Source organism: Elephantulus edwardii, unplaced genomic scaffold (assembly GCF_000299155.1).
Source record: "Elephantulus edwardii isolate Elephantulus edwardi_28Jun2011 unplaced genomic scaffold, EleEdw1.0 scaffold00251, whole genome shotgun sequence".
Classification (NCBI taxonomy): domain Eukaryota; kingdom Metazoa; phylum Chordata; class Mammalia; order Macroscelidea; family Macroscelididae; genus Elephantulus; species Elephantulus edwardii.
The window spans coordinates 233958-261258 of NW_006400001.1; the positions used below are offsets into that span (position 1 = coordinate 233958).

General features: G+C 40.2%; 1 protein-coding gene across 1 annotated transcript in view; it reads right to left on the reverse strand.

The window, feature by feature from the left end:
- Positions 1-296: 296 nt before the first annotated feature.
- Positions 297-27301, reverse strand: part of PI4K2B (phosphatidylinositol 4-kinase type 2 beta) — a 27286-nt gene continuing 281 nt past the window's right edge. The window contains exons 2-13 of the mRNA XM_006899269.1: positions 22635-22667; positions 21601-21631; positions 20449-20480; positions 19692-19839; positions 18043-18243; positions 14395-14526; positions 12500-12653; positions 10290-10357; positions 6592-6691; positions 2637-2770; positions 1982-2041; positions 297-470 (exon numbers count right to left, since the gene is read on the reverse strand). Of these exons, the coding sequence (XP_006899331.1) occupies positions 297-470; positions 1982-2041; positions 2637-2770; positions 6592-6691; positions 10290-10357; positions 12500-12653; positions 14395-14526; positions 18043-18243; positions 19692-19839; positions 20449-20480; positions 21601-21631; positions 22635-22667 (1267 nt within the window). The remainder of the gene's footprint in view (positions 471-1981; positions 2042-2636; positions 2771-6591; positions 6692-10289; positions 10358-12499; positions 12654-14394; positions 14527-18042; positions 18244-19691; positions 19840-20448; positions 20481-21600; positions 21632-22634; positions 22668-27301) is intronic.

The window sequence follows — 27301 nt, forward strand, 5'->3', positions numbered from 1 at the left end:
CCAGAACATGTAAACTATGAAGTTGCCTCTAAAACAACAGCAACAACATAAAACACAAATTTCCTGCAAAAATACACTATAGCTCTATCAGTTCTTCCCTGAAACAGAAATTTAATGTTTGGACGCACGCACACAAACCTGTAAACTTCTGATCACATTCTTAATATAACCATTTACAGACTCAAGTTACGTGAGGTTTTGGCATCGGGGGCATCCCACAGCAGATTTATATTTCACAGTCTTGTTTTGGCAACGCCAGCCGCCCACTGCAGCTCTTCCTCTGGCTCGCCCACCTGCTACCAGGAGGAAAAGAAAGGCTTCCGGCAATGCACAGTCTGAGTGAAGGAGCAGCTCAGGTGGACGATCCGACCCTGGCCGCCACCCTGACTTCGTTCCACGATCACACGGGGCATCTGGACCAGCTGCACAGGACTCTTCCCATCCTTCAGGGCCTGAGCAAGGTTTAAGATCTGTGCAAACAGGAGACACTGTCACCAATATGCAATAGACACAATGAATGGTTCAGTTCACTGACAATCATTTTAACCATTCACTCCTATCACTTTACTGGCAGCTCTGGAGGTCGAGAGGTGCGGAGCTGTGCTGCCAGTGCAAAGGCATGTGGTTCGAATCTAGCTGTTCCGAGAGGGAAAGCCTGAACAATTGACAGCCTCTGGAAGCACACTGGAGGGTCAGCTAGGAGTCAGTTCTGGCTCCAATGCACATAACAACGTTATCTGATTGAGTTATACACAACAGAGGTTGAGGAAAAACAATAACAAAGATGATTGTGTGCATTTAAGGAGCTCTTGTGGTACCATGGTTAGCCAAAAGGTCAAGGGTTCAAACCCACCAGCTCTTCTTTGGTAGATGTGGAAGCATGCTTCAGACAAGATCCACAGTGCTGGAAACTCTCTGGGGCAGTTCTACTCTGTCCTGTAAGGCTGCTGTGAGTTGCAATGGGTTTAGCGGTATACATACACAGACAAAACCAGAATTTAGTAACTTCTGTGACTTTTGTTAGCTTTAAAATATTCTAGGAAGCACTGCATCCAGGAGCAGTGGAATGAGGAACTGAATAAAGTGCACTGTTCTATATATTCCATAGAACTTAAAACCCATCAAAATTGTATGTGTTAAATAAGCACTTGCTGTATGCTTCCATTCAACAAATACTGTGTGTGAGGCTCCAAGTTCAGGGGATCCAACTACCATCAAGTTCTGAGGATATAACCACCATCAAACAAAGCTCTGTCTTCATGCAGCTTGTATTTTACCAAGTTGAAGGAGTTGCAAACATAACTGAGTTAGAAATGTTTTAGATGGTGAGAGTTATGGAAAAAAATGAGCAGGAGGAGCATGTCGGAGACTTTAAGGAAGGCAGTCATTTTAAAGGAGGTTTTATTCAAGAGTTCACTTGTAAATCATTCCCTCACTCAATTGTCATTGAGATGGAATGGACTCATAGCTGAACCTCTGGTGGGTTTTCAGAAGCAGTAAATCACATGGAAAGAGACAGTCCATCTGTCTCCAGCAGCAGCTCATAGATTTGAACTGTGAGCCTCTGGGTTGGTAGCACAGACTTACTGGCACTAGCATTATCAGGAAAACAAGCCTTTTCTAACAATATCATTAGTAAGATTACCAGGGAGCTCCGGTGGCTTAGTCTATAGGGAGCTGCGCTATTAACCCAAAGGCCTGGCCCTCAGGTGGTTCGAATCCATCAGCACTCTGGGAGAAAGATGGGCAATCTCTTCTTGTGTGATTTTTAGCCGTCAAAAATATGCTGGACAGATAGCTACTGGTTGCTTCTGACTCAACAGCAATGAGATGCTTTTTTTTTAGTTTTAATATTGATGAAACAGACCCTTCTGAACAATAGCAATCACTGTGATTTATGACTTTGGAATCCCTTTTGTTCCAGAGGGAAAAGGCTGGCCACAGTTTCCTCAGTGTCCAAGGTCGTAAGAAGATGGCTTACCTGGCCTCTCATCACCGACATCTGGCTTTCAAAGGTGGCCTTGTCAAACCTTTTGTCAATCTATCCCAGAAGGGAAAAGAAAAAGAACTATCATTCCAAATATAAGGCCGAAACAAATATCTGTAACCAAACAGACTTTTCAATTCAGCACACAGCTACAGAGCACTTTGCTAACCGGTGAAACAACCTGAAAAATGTATCTTTACCTAATGTAGTTTTAGTATGCTTCATATTTACCTCAGTGGCTTTATTTATACTCCAATCTGTACTGAGAAGGATCTAAGGTTATATTCTAACCAGTGGGTTTAGGTTTTTTAAGAGAATGATTAGCTGAAGGTCACCAAATGTTTTCTAATTTGTGGGGTCACTGAGGCAGGGGGGTATCTAACTTTTAAAGAAGACAACTTCCCAATTTTGATGTATTCTCACTTCAAAGAACATTGATGGCAAGTTTAATTTTACAAATTCATGCTCCTGTAAAGTAAACTTCAAATTCCTTCGTGCTTACTGGGTTCTAATACTAGCAGCATCACCAAAACCAGTAAGTTATAAATCTGTTGTTCTGAAAACACAGAATACAGGTAATTTCCTCTAAAAAAAGTTCTAAAACAATTTCTAAGATTTCATTTTTTCTGTAATAAGGAAATACATTTACCTTAAAAAGTTCATAAAGATCTTCACACAAATCTTGCACAAAATTCATGTCAGAAATACAAGGCAGAACCAAGTTTCTTATTTCTTCAGAAAAAGGAACCTTTGCTTGAGGAAGCCAAGCCCAGTGAAATGGATCTAATGGAAACAAAAACTTTTCTAATCAGTGGGGTTGACAGGATTATTTGGATTCATATTCATCCTAGTTCTTTTCAACTTCTCCCAGGATCCCAAAACAAAACAAACCCAGAGAAAGTAAGTTCCTAGAAAACAGTGATCTGTTTACCATCCAACTCACATACAATAAACTTCACATATACTAAAGTCTTGCCTGAACCAGTTTTTGAGACTAAAAAGTGAAAGTGTGGGTCATGAGTCTATCTCAATAGCCATATTTCAAAAATGTATCTGAATCCATCAGGTTCTGAGTGTGGAAACGGAGAAATACCTAAGATGTTCTGTTAATCAAAACATCGGCAGTTCTAATTCACCAGCTGCTCTGGGAAGAAAAATGGACCATCTCCTCTTGTAAAGTTGTAGTGCCTAAGAAACTCAAGGGGGAGTCATTATGGGTCAGGTTCACTAGAAGCCAGTAGGTCACAGTTCATTTACAGCCTCAGATCAAATACCACAGCTGAGCTCTCCCTGCCTTTGAAGCTCCTAATCAACAGGAACCAACCACTCACTCGTGCAAGATGCTCTGAAATACCGTATCACTAACAGATCATCTGTTGCATGGCTTGAACCAGTAAGAGAGACATGACTCTGGACTATCTTTCTCCCAAGACCAGGAAATCTACTGAGTGTGTGTAAAGTAGTGGAATCTTCTAGAGAAGGTATATATACCCAGGAGGAAGTGCAGGTCTTATGGCAACATGATCACCCAGAGATAGTGAGCACGCCACCAGGAGCCCCCAGCTTCGGCAGATGACGTCACCACGAAGCACTGAGGAAGAACTAGCGCCTCGCCTTCCCAGGCTGTTAATCTACGTGCACACGCTGGACAAGCATGGTCCACACCAAACGAAATCCTTCCTGTCTCCTACATCTCCTTTTTTTTCCAGAAAATTTTATCTCATTTACATGTTGCTTCACTGCAAAGAGGAAATAACAATCTTAGGCACGAGTCTTTCACATCTCCTTGAAACTAGGATCCAGTTTCCCTATTACCTTTCCATAGCCAGTCCTATAAAGGAAAAGTTCTTGTTTCTATTTCTCTATTTCAATACCCATCTCTCAACTCATGACTACTTAGCATCTACTAAGACTGTCAGTCACTTGTCAACCCTCTCTTCCAGGGTCACTGAGGTCCTAATTCAGCTTCCTCTTTGTAGCCAGTGGGAGTGTTCACCGTCATGTCTGTGAAACTCTCCTCTTGTGGCTTAGGAGATAACACTTTCTCAGAAGGCCACTTCTTCTTCTCTACGAGATGGAAAAGTTCTCCTTTCCATTTCTGGCTTCTCTTGCATGATATGTAAGACTCCCATGTCACTTTCCACCAGGTCCTACATTTAGTCCTTTGTGCTGGGGTTTGTTCTCCGTGATTTCCCAGGGTGATGGTCAACAGGGATTCAACTATCAAGGTGATAGTTTTGAAACTGTAACATCCAACCAACTTCTCTTCCTAACTCCACACCCTTAACAGCCAACTATGCATTTGATAAAATGTCCTAAACATATTCAACTTCAAACATATTTAAAATACAAGTCGCACACACACCACTAGAGGAACAAATAATGGAAGAAGACATCTCAAACTAGTCCAACAAAAGACAGGAAAGGAGAGACATTAAGAAGTTGGAATGCAAATGGCAAATGAATGACTTAAAAGTTCAAACACCCAATAGTTTATGAAGACAAATAATAACAATGTATTTCTAGTAAAAGAAATCTTACATTATAGAAAAAGAAACTAGATAAATGCAATTTATAATGATGACAGATGGGTGTTAAAAATCTAACTATACAACGAGGCACCCATTAGCACATTAGCAAAAGGAGTCAAACAAGTTTACAAGACAAGAAAAAAGGAATCACTGAGTGATAAAGTGGATGTATTTTGTATTTACAAGATAAAATGATGAGGTTTATGAACATGAAACAACAGAAAAGGTACATACTAAAAACATAACAAGAAAGTGATAAAACCACAATCACAACCGAAAACCTTAAACTTCCTCTGAAAAATACACAGGTAAGTCAAGGATATGATTTGATTACTTTTAGTTAGTAAACAGACGGAAAACTTTGCATCTAAACATATTCTTTTCATAGTCCCCAAACTGGACATAAAAATTCTAAAAAACAAAATTAACACAGGACACATTCAAAGATAATAATGTATTAAAAGTGGAAGATAACAATATAAGAACAAGAATAACAACAAAAAAATTAAATGATCCAAAACTTTTTAAAAGCAAACAAACATATTTTCCCAAAGTACTTACAGCAAACAGGAAGCAGGCAAGTCTGAAGAAGAAAAACCCAATGAGAAAACCACAGAACAGCAGCTATGCACATATGGCTCAGTCAAAATGACACCAGAGGAAAACTACGGCAATGGGTGCACTGCTAGGATAGCAATCCAGAAGGAAAACCCAACCATTAAAACAGAAACCAGTGGGACACAATAAAGCAAACAACCAAAATGGAACACTTAATTGATAAAATCAAAAGCAAACTCTTTGAAAAAGCAAGAAAATACTTAAGCAACAATAAAAAGGCCAATGCTTAGTAAAAGAAAACTCTTTGGGAAGTGTAACAGTGGAAGAGGCCTACTGATAAATGCAAAAATTGTTTCTGGTGCTGTTACGTGCTGTCGAGTTGAAACTGACCATAGCTGACACTCCAGCGGGTTTCCAGAGGCAGCAAACTGCATGGAAGAGCAGCCCACCCTTCACAAGAGGAGCAGCTGGTGGGTTTGAACTGTGTGCTTTTGGTATTGCAGCATAGCTTCTTACCACTAGGCTACCAGAGCTTTAGAAAGGGGCATTTTATTTTTTAAAACTTATTACAATATTTTAAACATATATAAAAACTGAAAAACTAGTATCATGAAATTTTACCTAATAAACCTAATAAAGTGAGATAAAATTTTGCACAATTTTATTTTTGTATTTTTTTTGCAAATTCTATACATCATTTTATTTCACTCCTAATTACTTCAATGTATATAGAAGGATTTTAAAAAATTTTAATAGAAGTCTATATAAACCTTTGCAGCCACATTTCTAATACTTAGAATGGTATGGGATTGAGGGAAATAATTTCTAAAACTGGCTCTTCTTGACAAGTAGAAACTGGGACCACAATCACCACAGAAGAGACTGGAAAGGCACAGGAGACAAAAAGGTGAGGGACTGGGGGGCTGGGGAGGAAAGATGAGGAAGGCCTATTTTACAAGTGAATTCTACCAAAAACAAAACTATGGTTTTATAAAAACATTAAGTACTTTGCAAGTTACATGTATTTTAAGCACAGGAAAGTATCTAAAATCACTGTACAAAGCTGAGTCCCCCAAATCAAAAGCAGATATGGCTCTTCTCAAATAAGTAGACAAGTATGCTGAAGCCCACATTATACACGTTAGGTCTGTCTGGAAGAGGGTGAAAACAAGTTTTTCCTTAGAAGAAATGATTTTGAAACTCTGTCTCACATACTTGGGGCACATGGCCAAGAGGGACCAGTCCTTGGAGAAGGACATCATGTTCAGAAGGGAGGAGGGACAGTGAGACTGGTTCAGGACATGGCAGGCTTCAGAGCTGTTTTGTGTAATGGGTTCACTATGAGTTGCAGATGACTTGATGGCTCGTAACAACAAAGCCTAAAACAGTACCTTAATGAGTAATTAGCCTGTATTTACCTAGTTTTTCCGGGGCTGTTTTTATAGTTATAAATTTTATTCCCTCTCTATTCTGAAGAAGTAATTAAAAATCTCTGGAAGGTTCTACAATACTCACATGCTCTCCATTCATCAGGGTGTTTAAAAGGAAATGCCAGGCCATTATCAATTGCAGCTATTTTAATAAGAGATTCTTGGTCAGCAGTCCATTTTATGTCCTAAAGGAGAAAAAAAGGTGGTTTAATACAAATTTTCTTCCAACGGACAAAGTATTTATGCTTTAATATTTAATATTTTTAAAGTATTTAGCTAAAGGACTGCCAGAAGAACAAGTCAGCCTGTCTTGAACGTACAATCTCAGAGATGCTCTTTAAGAGGCACGGAGAGTCTGCACGTTGTTAGGTGCTGGCAAGCTGAGTAAGACTCATGGTGACCCTGTGAACAACCAATCTGAACCCTGTCCTATCCTGTGCCATCCTCGTCATCTCTGACACACTCAGTTCCACTGCTGCAGTCACTGTGTCCATGAGTCCATACAGCTTCAGAGGATGTTGAGGGTCTTCCTCTCCTTCATCAATCCTCTACCTTCCCAAGTATGATTTCCCTCTCCAAGGAAGAGCCTCTCCTAGCAACATGCCCAAAGATGTGAGACAAAACTGTATCATCTTTGCCTCCAAGGAGCACTCTGGCTGCACCTTCTCTAAGACATATTTGTTCTTCTGGCAGTCCATGGGATACTCAGGACAATTCTCCAGCACCACAGTTTAAAGACAACAATTCTTCTGTCATCCACATTCATTACCATGTTGCTAGAAGGGGCCAATCCTTAGAAAAACACATCGCTGGGAAAGGTGAAGGAGTCAGAGAAAGAGAGGAAGACCTTTAACAAGATGGACTCACACAGTAACAGTACAACAGGCTCAAGTACATAAGACCTAGCGAGGATGGTGCAGGACAGGGCAAGTTCAGAACTGCTGCTCAGAGGGCTGCTATGCGCTGCAGTCAACCTGAAGGCACCTAACAGCAACAACGGACATGTTTACTCTAAGCCTATAAAGAGACAACGTAAGTGGCCATAAAAAGTACGCATTCACCCAGGAAGGTAAGAGTCTGTCTTCAAAACCTGTAGGGCTTTTATAATCACTATTCTCAAGTGTTTTTAAGTGTTATTATAAATTTTTTTCCCATTTGGGAAAGAGAACCTGAGAACATTAAGACTTAAAAGAGTGATACACTGTTTAAATTGTAGTATAAAACACAATTATCTTAAGAATCTAGCCCTTCTTAGGGTGCCATATAAATAATTAAGCTAAATAGAACATTTACAAATAAAATTCTCCAAAGACAGCTAAGTGCAGTCAGAGTCTAGTAGAAGGAACTAAGAAACCATTCTTTTTACATTCTTTATAGCAGAAACAAAGCCCTCAGGCACAGAGGGTTTTCATGTGAAGGGGATCTCCTATTACAGTATTTAAAGGCAGATGTCTGTCATTATGAGGAGGCCTACAAAAAAACAAAGATTAATAGAGCAGCTTTTAAATCAAACATACTACAAGGAAGGCCCATGTGATATGTGCCAGATTTCCTTATTTCTTTTAGTTTATATCATTTACTTCAACTAAATACACAGAATATAGAATACTTTTACTTCAACTAAATACACAGCAAAAAAGAAAAAGAAAAACAAAGTTCTAAGTGAAATAAAACTTCTCAAGATAAAACAATACAGTAAATTTGTGTATATTTGTGTGAGCGTGTTTATATTTGTGTGTGTTTTTTAACTTATCCTGCAGAACAGCCATCTATTCTCATTTCCTATTTATAACTTCACACAACGCACTCCATATGTATTAAAGTGTACAATGAGATGAGCCTTGGTAGAGGTTTCCTGTGGCCCTTGCAGCTTGCCCCTCTTCAGCATGTCCCAAGCACCCCATGATCTGTTTTCTGCATCTAGAGAAAAGCTTGTACCTCCTGGATTTTGACATGTAAGTGCAATTACGGAGTGTGTTCCCTTTAAGTGCAGCTGCTTTAGCTTCTGGGATTCACCTGTTACTGATTCTATCTATTTGTTCTTTATCGCTGAGCACTATTTTCAAACGTTTGTTTTTAAATTTTCTTGAAAAACACTTAAATAGTATGAACTTTTTAAAGTGAAGCAATAGCTTTTAAGTGTTAACCTATCAACACACAAATTACAAACACTGGAGAAATCATTTTCTAGAAACCAGTTCAATTTTCTCAATTGTATATCCTATTTTATATTTGTAAAGCTTTTTTTAAAATACTTTCCCCCCCTTCCCTCCCTGCCCACCCCTCCACAATTAGCTTTTCTTTTTGAAAAGGAAAAGAAAAAAATCCTTCATTGTTATTCATTCCCTCACCTATGCTACCTCCGTTCTGGACTCTTGTCATAACAACAGTATCCAGTAATTTTTTAAAAAAAATATTTTAACTGATTTTAATGGAAGTTTACAGAAAAGTTAGACTTTTATTCATTCATCATTAAATTTTTCTCCCTCCCTCAGCTCAAAATATTCATTGTTGTACAAGTTCTGCCCTCCTCTAGTCCTCTTTGCAATGTACCTCTTATTCTGAACTGTTGTCGTATATGTAACGCCTAATCATATATTCCTTTTAAGAAGTTCTCTTCCTCATCAGTCCCAATACAGTGTTCATTATCTATATATTCTTTTCCCAACCCCCGCATGTCAGTCCTGCTTCATAACAGTGGTGTTATGCAGTATGTGTTGTTTTAAAACTGAGATATTTCATTTATCATAATGTCCTCTAGGGTCACCCATGTTGTGTAATGTTTCACGAGGTCATTATTGTTCAGTGCTGCATAGTATTCCATCATATGGATATACCATAGTTGTTCTATCCATTTGTTTTTTGATGGGTACTTGGGTTGTTTCCACCTCTTTGCTATTGTAAATAATGCAGCAATCAATCAACATGGGTGTGCACACATCTATTTGGATGGCAGTTCTGGTTTCTTTAGGGTATATCCCTAGCAGTGCAACTGCTGTGTCAAATGGTATTTGTCTATTTACAACGTTTTAATAAAGTGTCAAGCCAGCTTCCATAGTGGTTGAACAATTTTACACTGCCACCAGTAATGACTAAGGGTTCCAGTATCTCCACAACCTCACCAGCATTTATTCTTTGCTGCTCTGTTGAACTTTGATATTGTTGCTGGGAAAAATACCTTCTTTGGAAATAACTATAATTTGAAACCTGAGTACTAGGAATGGACAGCAGTGAATCTAGTCTTTAATTCTGACAGTATGAAAGGCATACTCAAACAATGTAAGTAAAAGAAAGCTTCCTAAAAGGAGACACATTTTCTTTTTTTAAAGTCCAATGACTGTAACTACAGAAAAGGCACACATTTCCCATTTTGTACAGGGTTAGGGATCACTGAATTTCTAACACTCAAAGAAAAATACGTTAGCCAAAAGTACCCAAAACCTTCATTCAATATTACAAACAAGCAAAATAAGTAGAACAAATTTCTGAAGCCCTCAAAAAAGTACTGAATAGGTAGCATTCTATTTGAATCCTAAGGAAAAAAACCTTTACAAAGATAATACAAAATTCCAATAAAAGTGGGGAAAGGAAATAGGGAGAGGAATGAAAAACAGATGAAAAAAGCCAAGGACCTAAGGAAAGGAAGGAAAAAACAGTGAACAGCGACAACTCAAATGTTCTCTTTAAAACAGATGCTAGAGGGAGTGAGTACACATGTGCAGATATGTTTCCTTGTGTATGTGTACATATAAGTGTATATGTATATTTTTTTAATTTCCTTACCTTACTGTCCACTTCCTTCCCACGACTTGATTTCTCATATTTTATTAACCAATTATCATTTCCTCTGTCTTTTGGAACAAACAAAAAAAATCCATTACTTCATTTTTATAGGCATGAGTAATATCAAAGAGAAAATCTAGTTACCTCTTAATCACTAATATTTTCAGATTGATATTGGTTTATTTGTGGCACCTTTATTGCATTAAAGATTCCAATTTAATATGTGAGTCAAAGAGTATTGCTACAAGATCTGAGACCTCTTTTTTTTTAAATATCAAAATGAGAAGACACTGTTCCTGGCCATATCTTCCATCTAGGTCTACACACTTCTGAAGGGGGTGTTTCTCTCTAATCCTTCCTCAAGAGAATTCTGCACTCTCATTTAAGTAACATCAAAATGTCAGTGTTGGTCCTCAAGAGACTCAAACTGCTAATTGTTGCTTGAGTGCTGGGAACAAAAATAAGTCAGAGAGGGTAAACCCAGGGCTGGAGGTTGGAAGGGTTTCTCAGTGAAATTCTTGTGGGACACTCCTTTTTACCCTTAAGAATGAGTAGGTCCATTGTTGGAATGGACAAAAATTTCTTAACACACTTTTCCTGGCCTTTTTCCTCCCTTATGCAATTTTCATTTTCCTTAAAGCTTCTTTGTAATGAGCCAAGGTGACCGTTTTGATGTGACTGTCTTGTGTCCTTTGAGAAAATCTGTTAATATGGTATGTAACCATACCCATCTGAGAAAATCCTCTCTGTCTTGTATTTAACTGGCCAAAAAAATCTCCCCAGAAGCCACAGTTTAGCGTGTACTGTGCTTCCTGGGTCATATCAGTATATCTAAGAATTGGCCCCCACTATAATTTCTTCCATAAGATCATCACTGACTTTTTTTTTAACAAAAAAATCTAAGATTATTAGCGTCGCTCTTGCTTGAAAGACTTGGAGATCAGCTCACGGAGCTGGCTGATTTTCATGCAATGATTCTGGCACGTATCCTTTTTGAGAAGGCTAAGCCCATTACTGTCAGAACTTGCCTCTGGCCATCCACTAATTACAGACACAGGTTTAAACGTGTTTTGGTTGGAATAAACACATATATGTATGAACTGGAATCCCAGTAGCAGCACTTTTTCACTCTCTTTGTAAAAAAAATGTGAAGTACCTGTATGTATTAACTCATTTAATCTTCATAATCACTCATGTTGAGAGGTCAAGGTTATTCTCTTTTACCTTAAAGGGGGCGGGCAGTATTTAGTGCTACTTGCCAAGCAAATTTCTAGACAGACCCACCTAATATCAAGACAGGAGCACTTTTAGGTGGTACATAAATTTTAGTATTAACCTGAGGCCACATTAATGATGAAGTTGTGACTAAAAAAGAATTATGTAATTATTAAAAGTTATACAATGCTAAAAATTTTATAATGCTTTCTCAAAAACAGATATGATTAAGAACACATTTTTTTGAACAGGACATTCTCAAACTTTTAAAGTGCACCAGAATTAGGTGGGAGCTACTTAAAAACACAGACTGCTGGGGCCCCATATAAAATTTTGGCTTCAGGAGGTCTGGACTGGGATCCAAGAAGTTAGGTTCCATGTACTGCTGCTTTTCCTGGTTCAGAAAGCTACACTGTTCTGTATCACTGCTTCCTTCTTGCAGTGAACACATGAGCAGAAACAAATGAGATTTTATTGTATTACAAATACACATCTCACATACTTTATACACTCAGGTTTTCCTAATGTGTTGTTGCTGAATGCAACCAAGACAACTCTTAGTCATCGTAACCTTACAGAACAGAGTAGAACTGCCACGAGGTTTCCAAGGCTGTAATCTTCACAGCAGCACACCGCCACTTTCTCAAGTGGAGCAGGTGGGGCTGATGGCTAACCTTGTGGGTCAGTGGCTGAGTGCTTAACTGCTAATGCCACCAGGGCTATTTCTAATAACTGGCTTTGCCTGGCTGCCAGGAAACGCCCACAGGAGATGCAAACCCATCTTCATCCTTGGGGCAGGCATCGACTTCAATTCCAGCACAGAATTAATTTTGTCCAGTGGGTCAGGACTACATCTTTATCTCTAAAGGCAGACAAATGAAACGGTCTCGAGACTTCTGCAGCAAAATGGTATTTATCTCTTATCTGGGTAACAAAAGTTGAATACAGCTTGAATGTCAACAAGATGTGAAGAACAAACGAAAGAACGTCAGTACCTGTATTTCTGATGATGTAATCCAAAACAACTAGTCTTTCAAACTGTGACTGAAATTCTTTTCTAATATTCTCAGGCAAAGGGTCAGCTTCAAATTTTCTAAGCCAATATTCAGCTTCCTTATAACCTTCAACAAACAACTGAAAGGAACCAATCTAAAATTTTAAGAACTACTGTTAGAAAATAAAGTGCAAAATCAGAGGGATTAACTTCGTAATTTCTTGATAGCACAATTATACAAATGCTTATTATATAAATACAGTAAGAAGAGAAAGAGAAGCATTAATGCTAATGGAGATAAACTACATTTACCAAGGGAACTATTTTTATGTATAACTTTTAAATCAAATCACACAAAGAACAGACAGCTAATGTAATGTGCTTAACCCCAGATTTTCATAGAGTAGAGAGGCTATTTTCAGATAATAAATAACATAAATATGTGCCCTACAGGTGACACTCTAAAACAAGAAGGCTGCTTTCTACAAGTTTTCCTTGAAATGAATTACGTTTTACAGGCTAAATGTAATCTATTTCTAGTTATATAATAACAGTCCAGGTATAATTTACTTTAAAAACTAAGTTTTTGTTTTGTTTCATTTTGTAACGTAAGACCAAAAAAAAAAAAATTAAGAAAAAGAGTATATACTTTGGCCACAAAGATTAAAGATAGTGTGACAAATTTTAAAGAACCAGTCAGTCACCAAACAGTAGAGTGGTCTGTTAAGAGCCCTGGTGGCACAATGGCTAAGTGCTCAGCTTCTAAATAAAAGGTCTGGGTTCAAAACCCACCAGCTGCTTCAGGGGAGAAGGGTCCTGGTGGTCTGCTTCCACAGAGATGACAGCCTAGGAGCCCCGAGGTGGCAGGCTGTTCTGCTCTGCCCCACTGGGCTCTGTAATCTCGAACTGGCTTGATAGCATATAACAATAGGGGAGCCCTTTAAAACGAGGAAATGTCTACTTGAAAAGGAATTTCTACTACTAAAATGACTATCTGTTAACACTAAGAAGATCTTAATTGTTTGCTAATGTAAGAAATGCAAAGTTCAGCATGACACGCAAGTTAACTATGTCATAAATACAACAGATCAGCACAAAGAAAACGTCTATCTTAACTCTTCTGGTTGTTATGACTTTGTAAAGATTTCCTAAAGGTTTTCTCTACAGCACTTATAGTTAAGAACTAGCAGTCATAAATATGAAAATTATATCCTTCCTTGGTCAAACTTAAATATTTTGTTATAACCAAAGAACAGACTTCGTAATACATCTTAAACTTCCTGCCTACTTTGAATGCAATCTACAGGGGGGGAAAAGGTTAATCATAAACTTCTACTCAAATGTGTATCTAGATACGGTGCATAATAAGACTGACACACATGAAGTCAGGTCTAATTACTTACACACTTACACCCCCATATAAAGCGTAGGGCTGTTCCTTGGACTTCCATCTTCTGCCTTTTCCATTTATCTTCCCCCACTTTGCTTACGTAGTTGTTAATCATTCCTCAGATTTACTTAAAAGAAGTGATAAGAAAATCTAGCATGTGGCACGTAAACATTTGCTGAATGAAAGGCCTAGCGCTTTATTAAACACTTGACATGAGTCTGAGGCTGGAATCCAGGTCTGGTTCCAGGCCTGTGCTTTTAAATATCTATGAAATAACCTCCTAGTGGAAGTATTTCGCCAAGGTGAGTTTGCCAGGATACTCTCAGGGGCCTGCAATTTATCATCTGAACAGCTTTACTTCACTAAAACAGTTTACTATGAGCCTGAAGAAAAAAAACCCCAAAACTATCCACTCTTTCCTTCTATATCCACAGCACACAGCACTCAGGAAACAACTGTGGGGTCAACAAGCTTACCCTTAACTAAGGCCCATCGTGGGAACTTACCTTAGGAGGGAGTCCTATCCGATGGAACTTTCTACCTACTTTCGGCACTTTCTCTAATGCATACTTTTTTCCTCTCGACTTTGCACGGTCAATGGCACTATAGTTAAATGTTTCACTGACCAAACACACCACCTAGAAACAGACATTTGGGGAAAATGGTCAGATTTGCTTTATTAGTAGTACTTCTGGCCACATGCACTCTATGACTCAGTCTATGGCTGCAAATCAGCCAGTTCTGCTACGTAGTAAGTGCCCCAGGGAATGAAAAAGAGAAAGGCCAAGAGATTTTGCAATGGCCTTTAGTTTATGTGCATTGGCACATAATCCCCCCTCCATCGAGAAGTACAAAAGCAACCTAAAAAAGCAACCTAAAATTTGCAAGAGGAAAATACAAGACATGAAAACTCTAATTAGGAATGACAATCTTTTAAGTCGTCAATTTATAATTCATAAAGATCAAAAGAAAAACATGTCTCTTGGAGGCATTCGTAATTGCTAACTTTTATAGATTCTCTAGACCTCTGCTCTTTTCTTCCTTCCTAAATGCTAGGGTTTTCTTTAGCATCATCTGAATTCACAAGAAACAATCCCCGTGGCCAATTTTGTGTGAATTTATTAGTAGCTCATGACCTTTTGTTTTTCAGTGCCATATAGGCAGCATCATGGTAAGTGGTGAAAGGACTGAGGTTGTTAATGATTCTACCTTGCTTGGATCCACAATCAATACTCTTGGCACCAGGTCAGGAAATCCAAAAGACCAGTCTGCTGTCAGGGACCTCTCCAGAGCGCTAAAGAGGAACAATGTCAGCTTAGAAACTAAAGTGCGCTTGATCCAGGCCATATGCTTCTCAATTGCTTGCTGTGCATCTGAGAGCTAGACAGTAACCAACGGTGTCCAAAGAATCATCCATGCCTTTGAGTTGTGGTGCTGGAGAAGAGTACTGAACATACCATGGACCGTCAAGAGAACAAACAGCTCTGTCCTGGAGAATTTGAAACCAGGTTGCTCCTTGGAGGCTGGTATTGTGAAGCTTCATCTCACATACTTTACGCCATGTTGCCGGCGGGGCCAGTCAGTCTTTGGAGAAGGACATCATGCGTGGAAGGGTGGACGGTGAGGTGGATTGACATATTACCCTGGGTAACGGGCTCAGGTGTCTCAGCCAGTAAGAGTGGCTCAGGAGAGGGCAGGGTTCAGCGCCACTGTTCATAGGCTTGCTATGAGTTGCAGTTGACTAAACAGCACAGAACAACAGCAGCACTCCTGGTTAGGTGGCATCAAGGCAGCTCCCAGTCCCTGCAAGTGTCCGCACAACAGAATGAACCCTGCCTGATCCTGTGCCATCCTCACAATCTCTTGTGTTTATGTCCGTTACTGCCACCACTGTGCCTGTGTCCATCCGGTGGAGGAGCCTCCTCTTTTCTGCAGATCCTCTATTTTTCCAAGCCTGATGCCCGACTTCAGGGACTGGCCCCTCCTGGTAACATACCTAAAGTGTCTAAGTGAAACAAAGACTCAACATCCTGGCTTCCCTGGAGTCCTGAGGTTGTACTTATTCCCAGAAAGATTTGTGTGGTCTTTTGTCAGAACAATGTATTGTCACTGTTGTGTACCAATGAGCTGGAACTGACGCACAGCTGACCCTCCTGCGGGTGTCAGAGGCCGTTAATCACACAGGAGGAGACTGACCATCCTTCTCCTTCAGAGCAGGCAGTGGTCTTGTGCCTTCGGGACTGCAGTGCAGCTTCTTGCCACTAGGCTATCAGAGCTTTCTAGATCAATATATTCAGTATTTTTTCACCAAAACAAGAATCCAAAGGCATCAATTCATTTCCCTAACTGCCCAACTTTCACATGCATATGAAGCAACTGAAAATACTATGGTTTGAGTCAGATGCAGTCTTTTTCTTTTTCTTCAATTGTGATTTAAAATTTTAGAAAGCAAATTTGTTTTCCATTCAACCATTTTGCTTGCACATTATCTGCTAGTTAACACTTTAAGAAGGTCAATTGCAATAGTGCTGCCCAGTGCAGTCTGTTTCTTCATCTCCCGATTACTGCTTCCACGGGTGTTGATTGTGGACTCAGGTGAAATAAAATCCTTGAAAATGTCAATCTTTTCTCCATCTATCATGAGATTGTTTCTTGATCCAGTTGTGAGAATTTTTTTATCGTATGATTCATAACTCAGAGCTTCATCAATAAATGTTCAAGTTCTCCTTTTCAATTAGCAAGGTGTGTCATCTGCATATTGCAGGTTGTTGATAGGTTCTCCTCCAACCCTAATGCCACATACTTCTTTATAGAGTTCAGCTTCTTGCTCAGCATACAGCTGAATAGGTATGGAGAAAGGAAACAGTGTCAACACTTTCTCCTGGTTTTAAACCATGCGGTGTTCCCTTGATCTGTATGAAGATTACTCCTGGAGGTATGTGCAGGCCCCACAGGACCACACTTGAGGTTTGATGAAGTCCCATCTTTCTCAATATCAACCATAATTTATTATGACCTACACAGTCAAATGACTTTACAACACAAGTAAACATCTTTCTGGTATTGTGTGGTACTGTCTGCTTTCAGTTAATATCCCTCGTGTTGTAACCTCTTCTGAATCCAGCTTGAATTTCTGGTAGTTTCCTGTCAATGTACTGCTCTGTTTTTAAATTATCTTCAGCAAATTTTACTTTCAGGTAATAATAACAATACTGTACAATTTCATCTCACCTTTTTTATGAATTGGCACAACTATGGATCTCTTCCAGTAAGCACGCCAGACAAGTCAGCATGTCCACACTGCACCTGTCTGCTGAAACATTTTAACTGGTATACCACAACTTGTGAAGAGGTAAGTGTTTTTGCCATTGCTTTCAGTGCATCTTGGACATTTCCCTCCATTGCCACTGGTTCTTGATAATAATGCTAGCCCCTGAAATGCTAGCAGCAACCAGTTCTTTTAGGTACAGTGACTTTGTATTCCATTTCCTTTTGATCTTCCTGCATCTTTCAGTATTGTGTCCACAGAATCTTTCAGACCTGAAACTTGAGCCTTGAATTTGTTCTTCAGGTCTTTTCAGCTTAAGAAATGTTGGGCATGTTTCTCCTTTTTGATATTCTATCTCCAGGCCTTTGCACAATTCATCATAATACTTCACTCTGTCATCTCAAGTTGCCCTTTGAAATCATGTGCTCAGCTCTCTTACTGCATTATTTCTTGTTTTCACTGTGGAGAGTGGCCTCTACTTCCTAAACAACATGCCTCTGGAAACTATGAACTTTGAGAAATGATGATAGTTACAGAAAGGCTTCAGGTCTTTTGTTCCTAGGGTCACTGAGTCGTGCTCAATAGTGAACAACAACAACAACAGGTCAATAGCAAGTTTTAAAGACTCATGTGACATCTATTCTGGTCCTTTATTTTCTTTTTCATAACTTGGTTTACAAAATAAAATCAGAACCACAAACTCAACAAAACAAACCAACTTAACTTTAGGCTCTGTCCCTTGGCATTATTATTCAAGTATTCACTGTTAACACGTTGCTGCAAAATGTGTTTCTAAGCACGGTCGGTCGTTAATTTAAAAGTGTGCGGCAACGTGTTAAGTAGGTAGTAAATGAAAAATACAGGAATAAGGAAGATCTCCTTTTACCCTTGTTTTAGGTACGATGCCCAGTCGAAGCTTTTCATCCACAAGGTAGGCACCAGCTTCAGAAAGGTATCCCTGATTAGGAAGCAGGCAGCCTCGGCCAAAGCAACAGGGGCACAAGACCTTATGAACATATTTGGTCCATTTTGGATTTAGCTGCCCATAGGGCTCTTCTGATTTAGGTTTAAACACCCCAATAGTTTTCTGTAGGATAAAGAGCAGAAATCTTGTTATATCTTTGACACAGATGCAATGATCCATAAAATATCTGCATTCTGATGAGTCTTTTCCTACTGCTCCCCGCCACTTATGTGGGCTGGCCTATCTCCAAACTATTAACATGTTCAATTCCCAGCACACCTTTACATTTATTCTCACATAAAACTCTTAATCTACCAGGACAGCGGCTTTCAAACTGTGCTCTGAGATGTCCTAGTGAGGGCAGGTTCCAAGACGCTGCATTATTTTAACCTAATTTCCCACGTTTTACATCATCAGGCTCCAAGAAAGAAGGGTTGAACTGGATTAAAAATGCTTGAAAATGACTACTTCTCTAATCGTGTTACTACTCTTTATCTATTTAACATCCAAAGTCATGTGCTCCTTTTATTGTCTACTTTTCTCACTAGAGTTTTACATCCTAAAAAAACTGAGCTGCTTGTTAGGGCTGTAAGCCCAAGTACTCAGTATGGTTTCTGGAGCATAGTAGGTATGTGAGGACTTAATAAATGAACTAGTAGATCCAATGACTGAAGGGGAAAAAAGGAGTCTATAAGACACAAAGTTAATGACTGAATTTTAGACTAGAAATAATTGCTCTCTAATGAAGTCAATTAAAAAGTTAGCAAGAACAATCAAGAAATCAAACTTGGAAAAACAACTGACATGTCCTATGTATATGTTTAAGTGGAAAAAAAAAACACAAACCAAAATCAAACCCCTTCACCTCATAAAACCAAAAAAACTCCAATCTTTTAAAAAAGAAAAAAAATTAAGTGAGATTGTAATCTCTGACTTCTGAGAAGAGGTCTGCTGGTGACAAAGCATTCAGAAAGCTTTTGAAGATAACACAGATTATAGAGAAATTCTAGACGGAGTGGAACAAAGTCCCCTATCAGTCTCTCCTTTCTGCTTTAGAATTCGACTTTGGTTCATTTCACTGGGTCATATTCCAATGCCTGCAAACTTCTGACTGCTGCCAGTCGCTGTCCACTGGGACTGTGCCAGAAAAATCATTCCCTAGGGCAAGATTCACCTCTGAAAAAGATCCAGGACTTTGGAAATAAGACTAAGTTTTCGTAAATTTAAACTTCCACTCTGGTTGGATACTATAGTTATACAAGCTTGTGTCAGGCGTAGTCTTGCAAATATAAGCCTAACAAACCTACAGTTGAACTTGAGGATACAATAAATCCTTTAAGTCAAATGTGAAAGAACAGAACCAAACAATGAACTAGGATTTAAAAGAAGTTCAATTTCTAAATAGTAGAGTGCTTTAGTAAAAAACAAAACAAAAAACATGATCTTTATTCCTGAAAAGATAGTGTAATCATATTTATTAGGAAAGTATCTTCAGTAATTCATAATGACTTCACATTTAAATTAGGGTTTTCCACAATTTCTCTTACATATATTAAGTCTGAAATTCTCACCCTCTTAGGATCCTTTACAAAGTAACTTCCACTTGATCCTTGAAAGATTCTTTCCGGTAAAACTCCACATTCTATTGCTTGTTCTGCTCTCAATATAATATCAGCAAATTCTGGATCATCCACAAAAGTATTCATCTCTGAAGGTGCACTGCCTACTGCATTAGTTAATACAAAACATAAAAACAAAGAGCTATGAAAGACCAACTAATAGAACTTACAACTTGGTGCTAAAAGATTAAAAAATATCCCACCCCCAAACCCTTCACAACTAGACCAATAAACATCATAAGCCGAGAAAAGACTGAAGTTGTCAAAGATTTCATTTCCCTTGGATCCACAATCAACACTCATGGAAGCAGCAATCAGTAACTCAAACAATGTATTATTATTACCCCGGGCAGATCTCGCAAAGACTTCTTTAAAGTGCTCAAAAAAGGAGGTCACATTAAAGACTGAAAGTGTGCCCTGCCCCAAGCAAATATATTTTCCATTTTTCTGTGTATGCAAAAGAGTGAAGAACATGGATGCATTTTAGCTGTGGTGTTGGCTAAGAATATTGACTATACTCTGTACGACTGAAGGAACAAACAAATCTGTCTGCGGAGAAGTACAGCCAGAATGCTCCTTAGAAGAGAAGGTGGTGAGAAGTCATCTCACATACTCAGGGCATGGTATCCCGTCCCAGGAGCAGGACATCATGCGTGGAAAAACAGATGGTCACCAAAAGAGAGGCAGACCCTCTATGAGACGGAATGACAGAGTGACTGCAACAATGGGTTTAAACTCAGTCTCAGAAAGATTGTGGGAATGAACGGCAAGGGATCAGGCAGGGCTTTGCTCTGTGGTAGGTACACAGCGCTGCTGTGAGGCTAGGCCAAAATCAATGGCACATAACACCACCACCACTATCACCACTCAAGAGAATAAATGTTTGCCTGTTAAAGTCATCTACTTGTAGGCAAGCCAAACACCATTCATCTTTTACTTTAGAAGGTACTTCCATTTTTCCCAATATTAGGAAAATTAAGAACATAATAAAATGTATCTTCATTCACACAGAAAATAAAACTGTTGTCCCTGAATTTCTAAGAGGTTGCACTGAAAAAAAACTCAAAACAGCTTTGTCAAAGAATGAATTATAGCAAATATTTCAGTCATGTCTACACAACAGATACTGTAATTACAAATTATTCCTATCTAGTCCATGAAAGTCTTAGGCAGAAAAGAACTGTCTTCCTTGTTCAGTGTGCATCCCCAGCACCTGGAAGCGATCAGCAGTTAGTAGATGACCTGGTTTGAACATTTATTCTTTGGTTTTTGAGAACTGTGAGATGTGGTTAGTACATTTCCTTTGTTTTGCTTTCTGTTAAAACTAATGTACCCACTTTTAAGGATACAGTATGGGGTCTCAATTTGTCTTTTCAGAGAATATTAAAAATCTTTCCCGAGAAGAATCTCCCTTCTGTCTGTGTGTTCCCTCAGGGTCAGCTTGGAGGTATGTGACCTCTAACCAAGTTCCTGACTTTTCCAAGTTGTCTCTGCCTCCCCAGCCCAGCACCTCTGCCCAACGTACTTCGACATGGACACCAATCTTCCCTCCTACAGCTCTCTCTTATTCACCCTCACTTCATCTGATCACTTCTGATGCTAAACCAAGACAATCCAAATTCCAGGAGGGCAGAAACTTTGCTTTGCTCCCGGCTGCATCCCAAGAATGGTGCCTGATATTGGGTAAGTTCTCCCCACAGAACTGCTTCGAGTGAACATGCTGTCCCCTCAATCAGACTGGGTAAGCTTACTGGTTCTTTAGAAAATGTTGTTGTTCTTAGGTGCCCTGCAGTCGACTATGACTCACAGCAAGCCCACAAACAAGAGAACTGAACCCCGTCCTATCCTGCACCATCAGCACAATCTCTGACACACTGGAGCGCACTGTTCCAGTCACTGTGTCAGCCCATCTCGAGGGTCTATCACTCCACCTCAGAAGCATGATGTCTCTCCAAGGCCTGGTCCCTCCTGACATGACCCAAGCACCTGAGACAGAGCTCCTCCCTCCTTCCCTCTGAAGAGCATTCTCGATGCACTTTCTCCAAGACATGCTTGCTTGTTCTTGTGGAAGCCCATGGGACACCCAGTACCCAGCAATTCTTCACAATTCAAACACATCAATTCTTCAGTTGTCCTTATTTGCTGTCCAACTATCAGATGAATAGGAAGCAACTGAAAATACCACGGCTTGGATCAGGCACACTTCAGTCTTTAAACCAAGACTGCTGCACTCTGGAGGGATCCTTAACAGCAGATTTTCGTGGAACTGAAAATGGATTAAGTGAATCCACTGTGTAATCTCTGTATTTAGAGTTGTACATAGTATGCATGGTAACACAGTAAGTTCTTTTTTTTAAGTCCAATGATCTCTCCCTCACTTGAGGGTTGTAACTATATCTCACTCATCTCTACTCACTCAATGATCATATTTTCCAGGAAACAGTGGGTGTTTCCAAGCTTATAGGACCGAAGTCTGCTTCAAGAGTAAGAGTGCTTATCTACAGAGGTCTAGATTTCCGATCAAGGCCTTACCTCTAGGGCCAGCTCCACAGAACCCTCAGCTCTCCCTGTGCAAACACTACACACTCTGTTGGAAGAGTCTGTTTTCGTTGACTGTTTGCTCTTTTAGGCTATCTGGGGACAGGGCTTGGGCCTGGGCACACACTTGGCATGTGGTCACCAGTCTCCCCAGTGCTTCAAAGGCCTCTGACACCCAGTCAGCACTCAAGTATGTAATGAATGATGGCTGAACTACAGAAACAGAAAACAAAGGGAAGCTATCTATATTCCAGGTGCAGGATGAGGGACAATCTTCAATACACTGATGATGATGCTTCTTGCTGTTTTTAGGTATTGTTGAGTCAAGTACAACTCATAGTGACCAACCCTCTGAATATGTGACCTGAATCCATGCCAACCTCTTCATCTCTGACACACTAGAGACCACTGAAGTCACTGCAACAATCTGTCTTGTTGGGGGTCTTCCTCTACTTCGCTGACCCTCCATCTTTCCAAACATGATGACCCTTTCCAAAAATAGCCTTGGCTAGCCACATGTTCAAAGTAAGAAAAACGAAGCTTTATCATCTTTGCCTCTAAGGAACACTCTGGCTGCACTTTCTCCAAGACTTATCTGTTCTTCTGGCAGTCCATGGGATCTTCAGTACTCTTCTTCCGCCTGCTGTCTTTCAAAAGCTCAGTTATGGAGAACTGTCAACACCAGAACATTTATTCTTCCGATACTTTCCTCTAAGTGAAGTCTGGTCATCGGCGTCTCAAATAGAGATCAGAAAACATCAACAGCACCGTTGCTAGAGCTACTGCTACTGGTCTCATGGAGTGGTGAGGAACAGCCCTATGAAATTCGTCACTACAAAGACAGCGCTCACGATGCAGTCTCTTGTTGAGAGGACACATGGCAGGCTGTCCTTTGTCTGCTGTTTGGCCTCAAATAACCAGTTTGTCACTGGACACAGTGATTACATCTCCCTCAAGCTGGCTACTCAACAACTTTGAAACTTGAACATGTGGCCTACCTGCCTCTGGTGTCTCGTATGCATTTTAGGTCACATCTTGTTTATTTCACTATCTTCATTTTGCCTTAAAGACCCATCCTCAAAGATGTGGTTTGCCAGGGTCTGCAACAATGGGCTCAAATATAGCATCTACCGTGAAGCTGGCACAGAGCTCAACAATTCAGCTCTGTCATGCACAGGGTCCTTCTGAGTGGGAAGCAAGCCAATGACACCCAACAATTCTTTTCTCTTTAGGTCTCATTTTTCTCTCTTTGAAACTATTTTCTTATTTTCTCTGTATTCATAAGTCATTAGGAATCACTGAATGACTTTAAAAGAAACATTTCCCTTTACTTTCTTTAGTAACTGTGAAATCTAATGCTGTTCTTTAATTATTACACATTCCAACAGAACTGTTACATTTTTCTGGTTTGTATTTACTGGTGCCCTGGAGAAGTTACTTTACTCCTTAAAATGTTTCTTTAAACTGGCAATCAACACTACACAGGGTTGATTATGAATATAAAAAAAGTTATACAGAACTATGCCTGGTATATACTAACTGCTAAATTTGTTATGGTTGGTTGGTATGTATCATGGAGTCAGAACCAACCTATGTCAGACCCTCCAGCAGGTCTTCTAAGCCAGTTAATCCATGGGAGACTGCCCGTCTTTGTCCTGTGAAGCAGCTGGTGTTCGCACTGGGTGCTTTTGAGTTGGCAGCTCACCTCTACCGCACTAAGCCACCAGAACTCCCTAAATAGGTATTAGCTCTTATTATTTTTTTTACTGCCAAATGCATCAATTAAAATCAGGCAAAATAAAAAATGATATTACTACTTCTCCTCTGACAACTATTAACACTCACATATGCTTATTCTAAGCAACCACGGCAGTGCAGTGGTTATATATATTCAGCTGTTAACCCAAAGGTCTGTGGTTCAAACCCAAGAGTTGCTCCTGGGAAAAAAGATGTGATGGTCTGCTTCCATAAAGAGTCAGCGTTTTAGAAAACCTATGGACCCGTGTGATGCGGTCCTTGAGGAATCCTCTGAGTTGGAAGTGATACGTGCAGTGGGTTTGGCTTTTGTTTGTTTTTATGCTTGTTCTAGACTTTGTCTAAAGCCTTGGAAAAGATTACAAAGATATAACAGTCTTCCATAGGTTAAAGTACAAAAAGCTCTGGCTACATAAACAAAATAATTAGACATCATAAAAGATGTTAATATTTAAAATAAAGTTTCTTGGATCTAGAAAGATGTTTTTATAAACTGAATGGTCAGGAAAAGAAAGAAGCTAATGGAGTCATTAAAAAACAAAGTAATCACAAACTTCTCTGGAGACTTGCTATAGGTCTTCTGAACAATTTTTATAATTCAAAGGTATTTTGAAATCTTGTTTAAAATAAAACCTCCATAATAAACAAAAGTAAGCACCACTATCTCTTAGCACTGAAGGTCTGTGGCAATGGAAGCAGCAGAAGGCAGGCAAAAAGGAAAACCAGGTCAAGTCCTATCTTTACCACTTCCTGAACATCTGACTTTGGGTAAAACATTCTTCAAGGTGCCTTGTGCATCAATTTTTAAAATCTCCTCTTCTTTTCCAATAGGCCTCACTTGTAGAATGACCTCACTTTCAAGATTTTTAAAACCTTTCACCATTTGGCTGTGTAACTTGGCAGAAAGGGGCAAGAATTCAGACTGCATTTTAGATAATAAGTGTGGACTAAATATAATAAACACCCCCAAACTGTCAACTAGCTAGGTGAATCCACTTTCATTTTCAATATGGTTTCATCATCTCCGCCTGTTTTGTTAAACACGACATCAGACATTATCAATGCTGATGTACCTTGATTGTTGGAACTATTTGCCAAAGATTACTCACGAACGCCTTGAAATGAAAACAATGCCTACCTTGGGCTTTTCCAACTTATTTACCTAAAGGAGCTTTGGCACAATGGTTAGGAAGTTGGCTATGAACCAAAAGTCTGGTGGTTCAAACCCACCTAGCAGTTCTGATGACGAACAATCTGCTCCAGTTAAAGACAGTAACTCAGAAAATCTCAGGACACAGTTCTGCTCTGTCTCCCAGGGTTACAATGAGTAGTCAAGACTGATTCAACAGCAGGAATACCAACCACCACAGCAGTATGTCTGAATGTAAATTTGAACCATCCCTTCTATCCAAAATTCCTTAATGTAAAAATGTATGGTACTACATTGTAGCAAGACTTGCACAATCTACTAGCAGTATTAACCGAAGGAAACCTGTGGCCTAGTGGGAAGGAAGCTGTGCAGGCTGTTGGAACCCACCAGCGGCTCCAGGCGAGAAAGATGAGCAACCGCCTCCTGTGTGTTTTTTTTTTAGCCTCTGGAAACCTGGAAGGTCCTCTGTGAGTTAATTCTGACTCAATGACACATAACAAAGTCGTCTATGGCTTATCTTCAAGTAGTCACCTGTCAAAGGGCACAGCTCACGTACACTTTGGGCAAGTTGCAGGCGGGGCCAGCGCCTGGAAAAGGACATCATACTTGGGGAAGGAGAGGCAGCCTCTCCACTAGACTCAGAGAGAAAGGAACAAGGAGCTTTAGGCCAACAGTAGATTGTGGCGACGGCAGTTTTCAGCGTTGTTTTACTCTGCTGTTTAAAGGGTCACTGAGTTAGCATCTAACAAGTAGCAAAACAGGTGTTCATTTTCACAAGCAAGTTTGATCATCTCTAGCTGGGACTCTCAAGGTTAATCTATTTTAACAATTTCCTCTCACTGCCATCAAGTCAGAACCAACTCACAGCTGATTCTCCAGTGGATTTTGGGAGGTTGTGTATGACAGGAGGATTTCACCCACCAGGCAGGCTAGGACTTGAGTTTAGCAGCACAATTATCTATGGATTAGGATACCAGAGTTCCCTATTTCACCAATACTGTTGTTGCTGGGTACCATCGAATCTGAAGCAACGCATGGCTGACCTTCCACTGAGTTTTCTGAGGCAATAAACCGCAGGGGAGAAAGAAGACTTCCCACCCTTCTCCCATCCAGCAGCCGGTGGATTTGAACCACAAATCTTTGAGACTGCAGTACAGCTTATTACTAGATAAGCCTACTTCAACTCTTTATACTCCAAAATGCAGCTAAGTAATATATTTTTGAAACTCCCTGACCTGCAATTAACTACAATGCCTACAGTTTACTCTCAACTTCAATTTCTCCCTTGACACTATTTTTACCTTAATAGTAAAAAGAAATAGTTAGGGTTGTTGTTTTTTGTTTTTTTTTTAACTTATTGCCTTCCAGTTCATTGTGACTCATGCATGGTAACCCTCCAAGGCGTTTCAGAGGCTGGAAACCACTTGAGAGGAGGGGACAGCCTAACTTTCTCCCACTGGGTGGAGGTGGATTCGAACGGCCTACCTTTCAGTTAGCAGAATGAAAGGGGGTAGTGGTGTAATGAACCCTTTGGGGGGAAAAAATCCAAGAAAAGAAAATTCAACTGTCTGCCGTCTCCAGCAAACGTCATGATAACACCATTTCATAGAAAAAGAGTGTCTGAAACTTAACCCCCCAACCCCACCCGCGGCCGCGGATCCCGCTGCTGCGCCTGCCTCTGCCGCCACCGCCATGCAAACGTGAAAGCCACGGTCAGACGGGAGGGTTCTACCCGCAAACGTGTGCACACCCCGGAGCCCACAACCTCCCACCTTGGACAGGTTTTGGGGCCAGACTCCCCAAGTGCTTGGGGCTCATTTTTTTTGGAGGAGGCCAAAAGGATCCGAGGTTAATCACAGGTCTCAGGCCCAGCTTCCCGGGATCATAATGGGAAGTTGTGAGGTGCCATCGAGGCAGAGCCGACCCACGGCGGCCCCTCCAGCGGGTCTCGCCCAGCTTTCCAGCCGGTGGATTCGAACCCCCGTACCTCTGGACGGGCGGCACACGCCTTACCACTAACCGCCGAATGGGGGCGCGGGCGGGAAGCGAGCGGTGGCCGCGGAAGCCCGTGCGGGACAGGTGCCGCCGTCCGAGGGACGGGACGCGGGGTCGTTAGAGC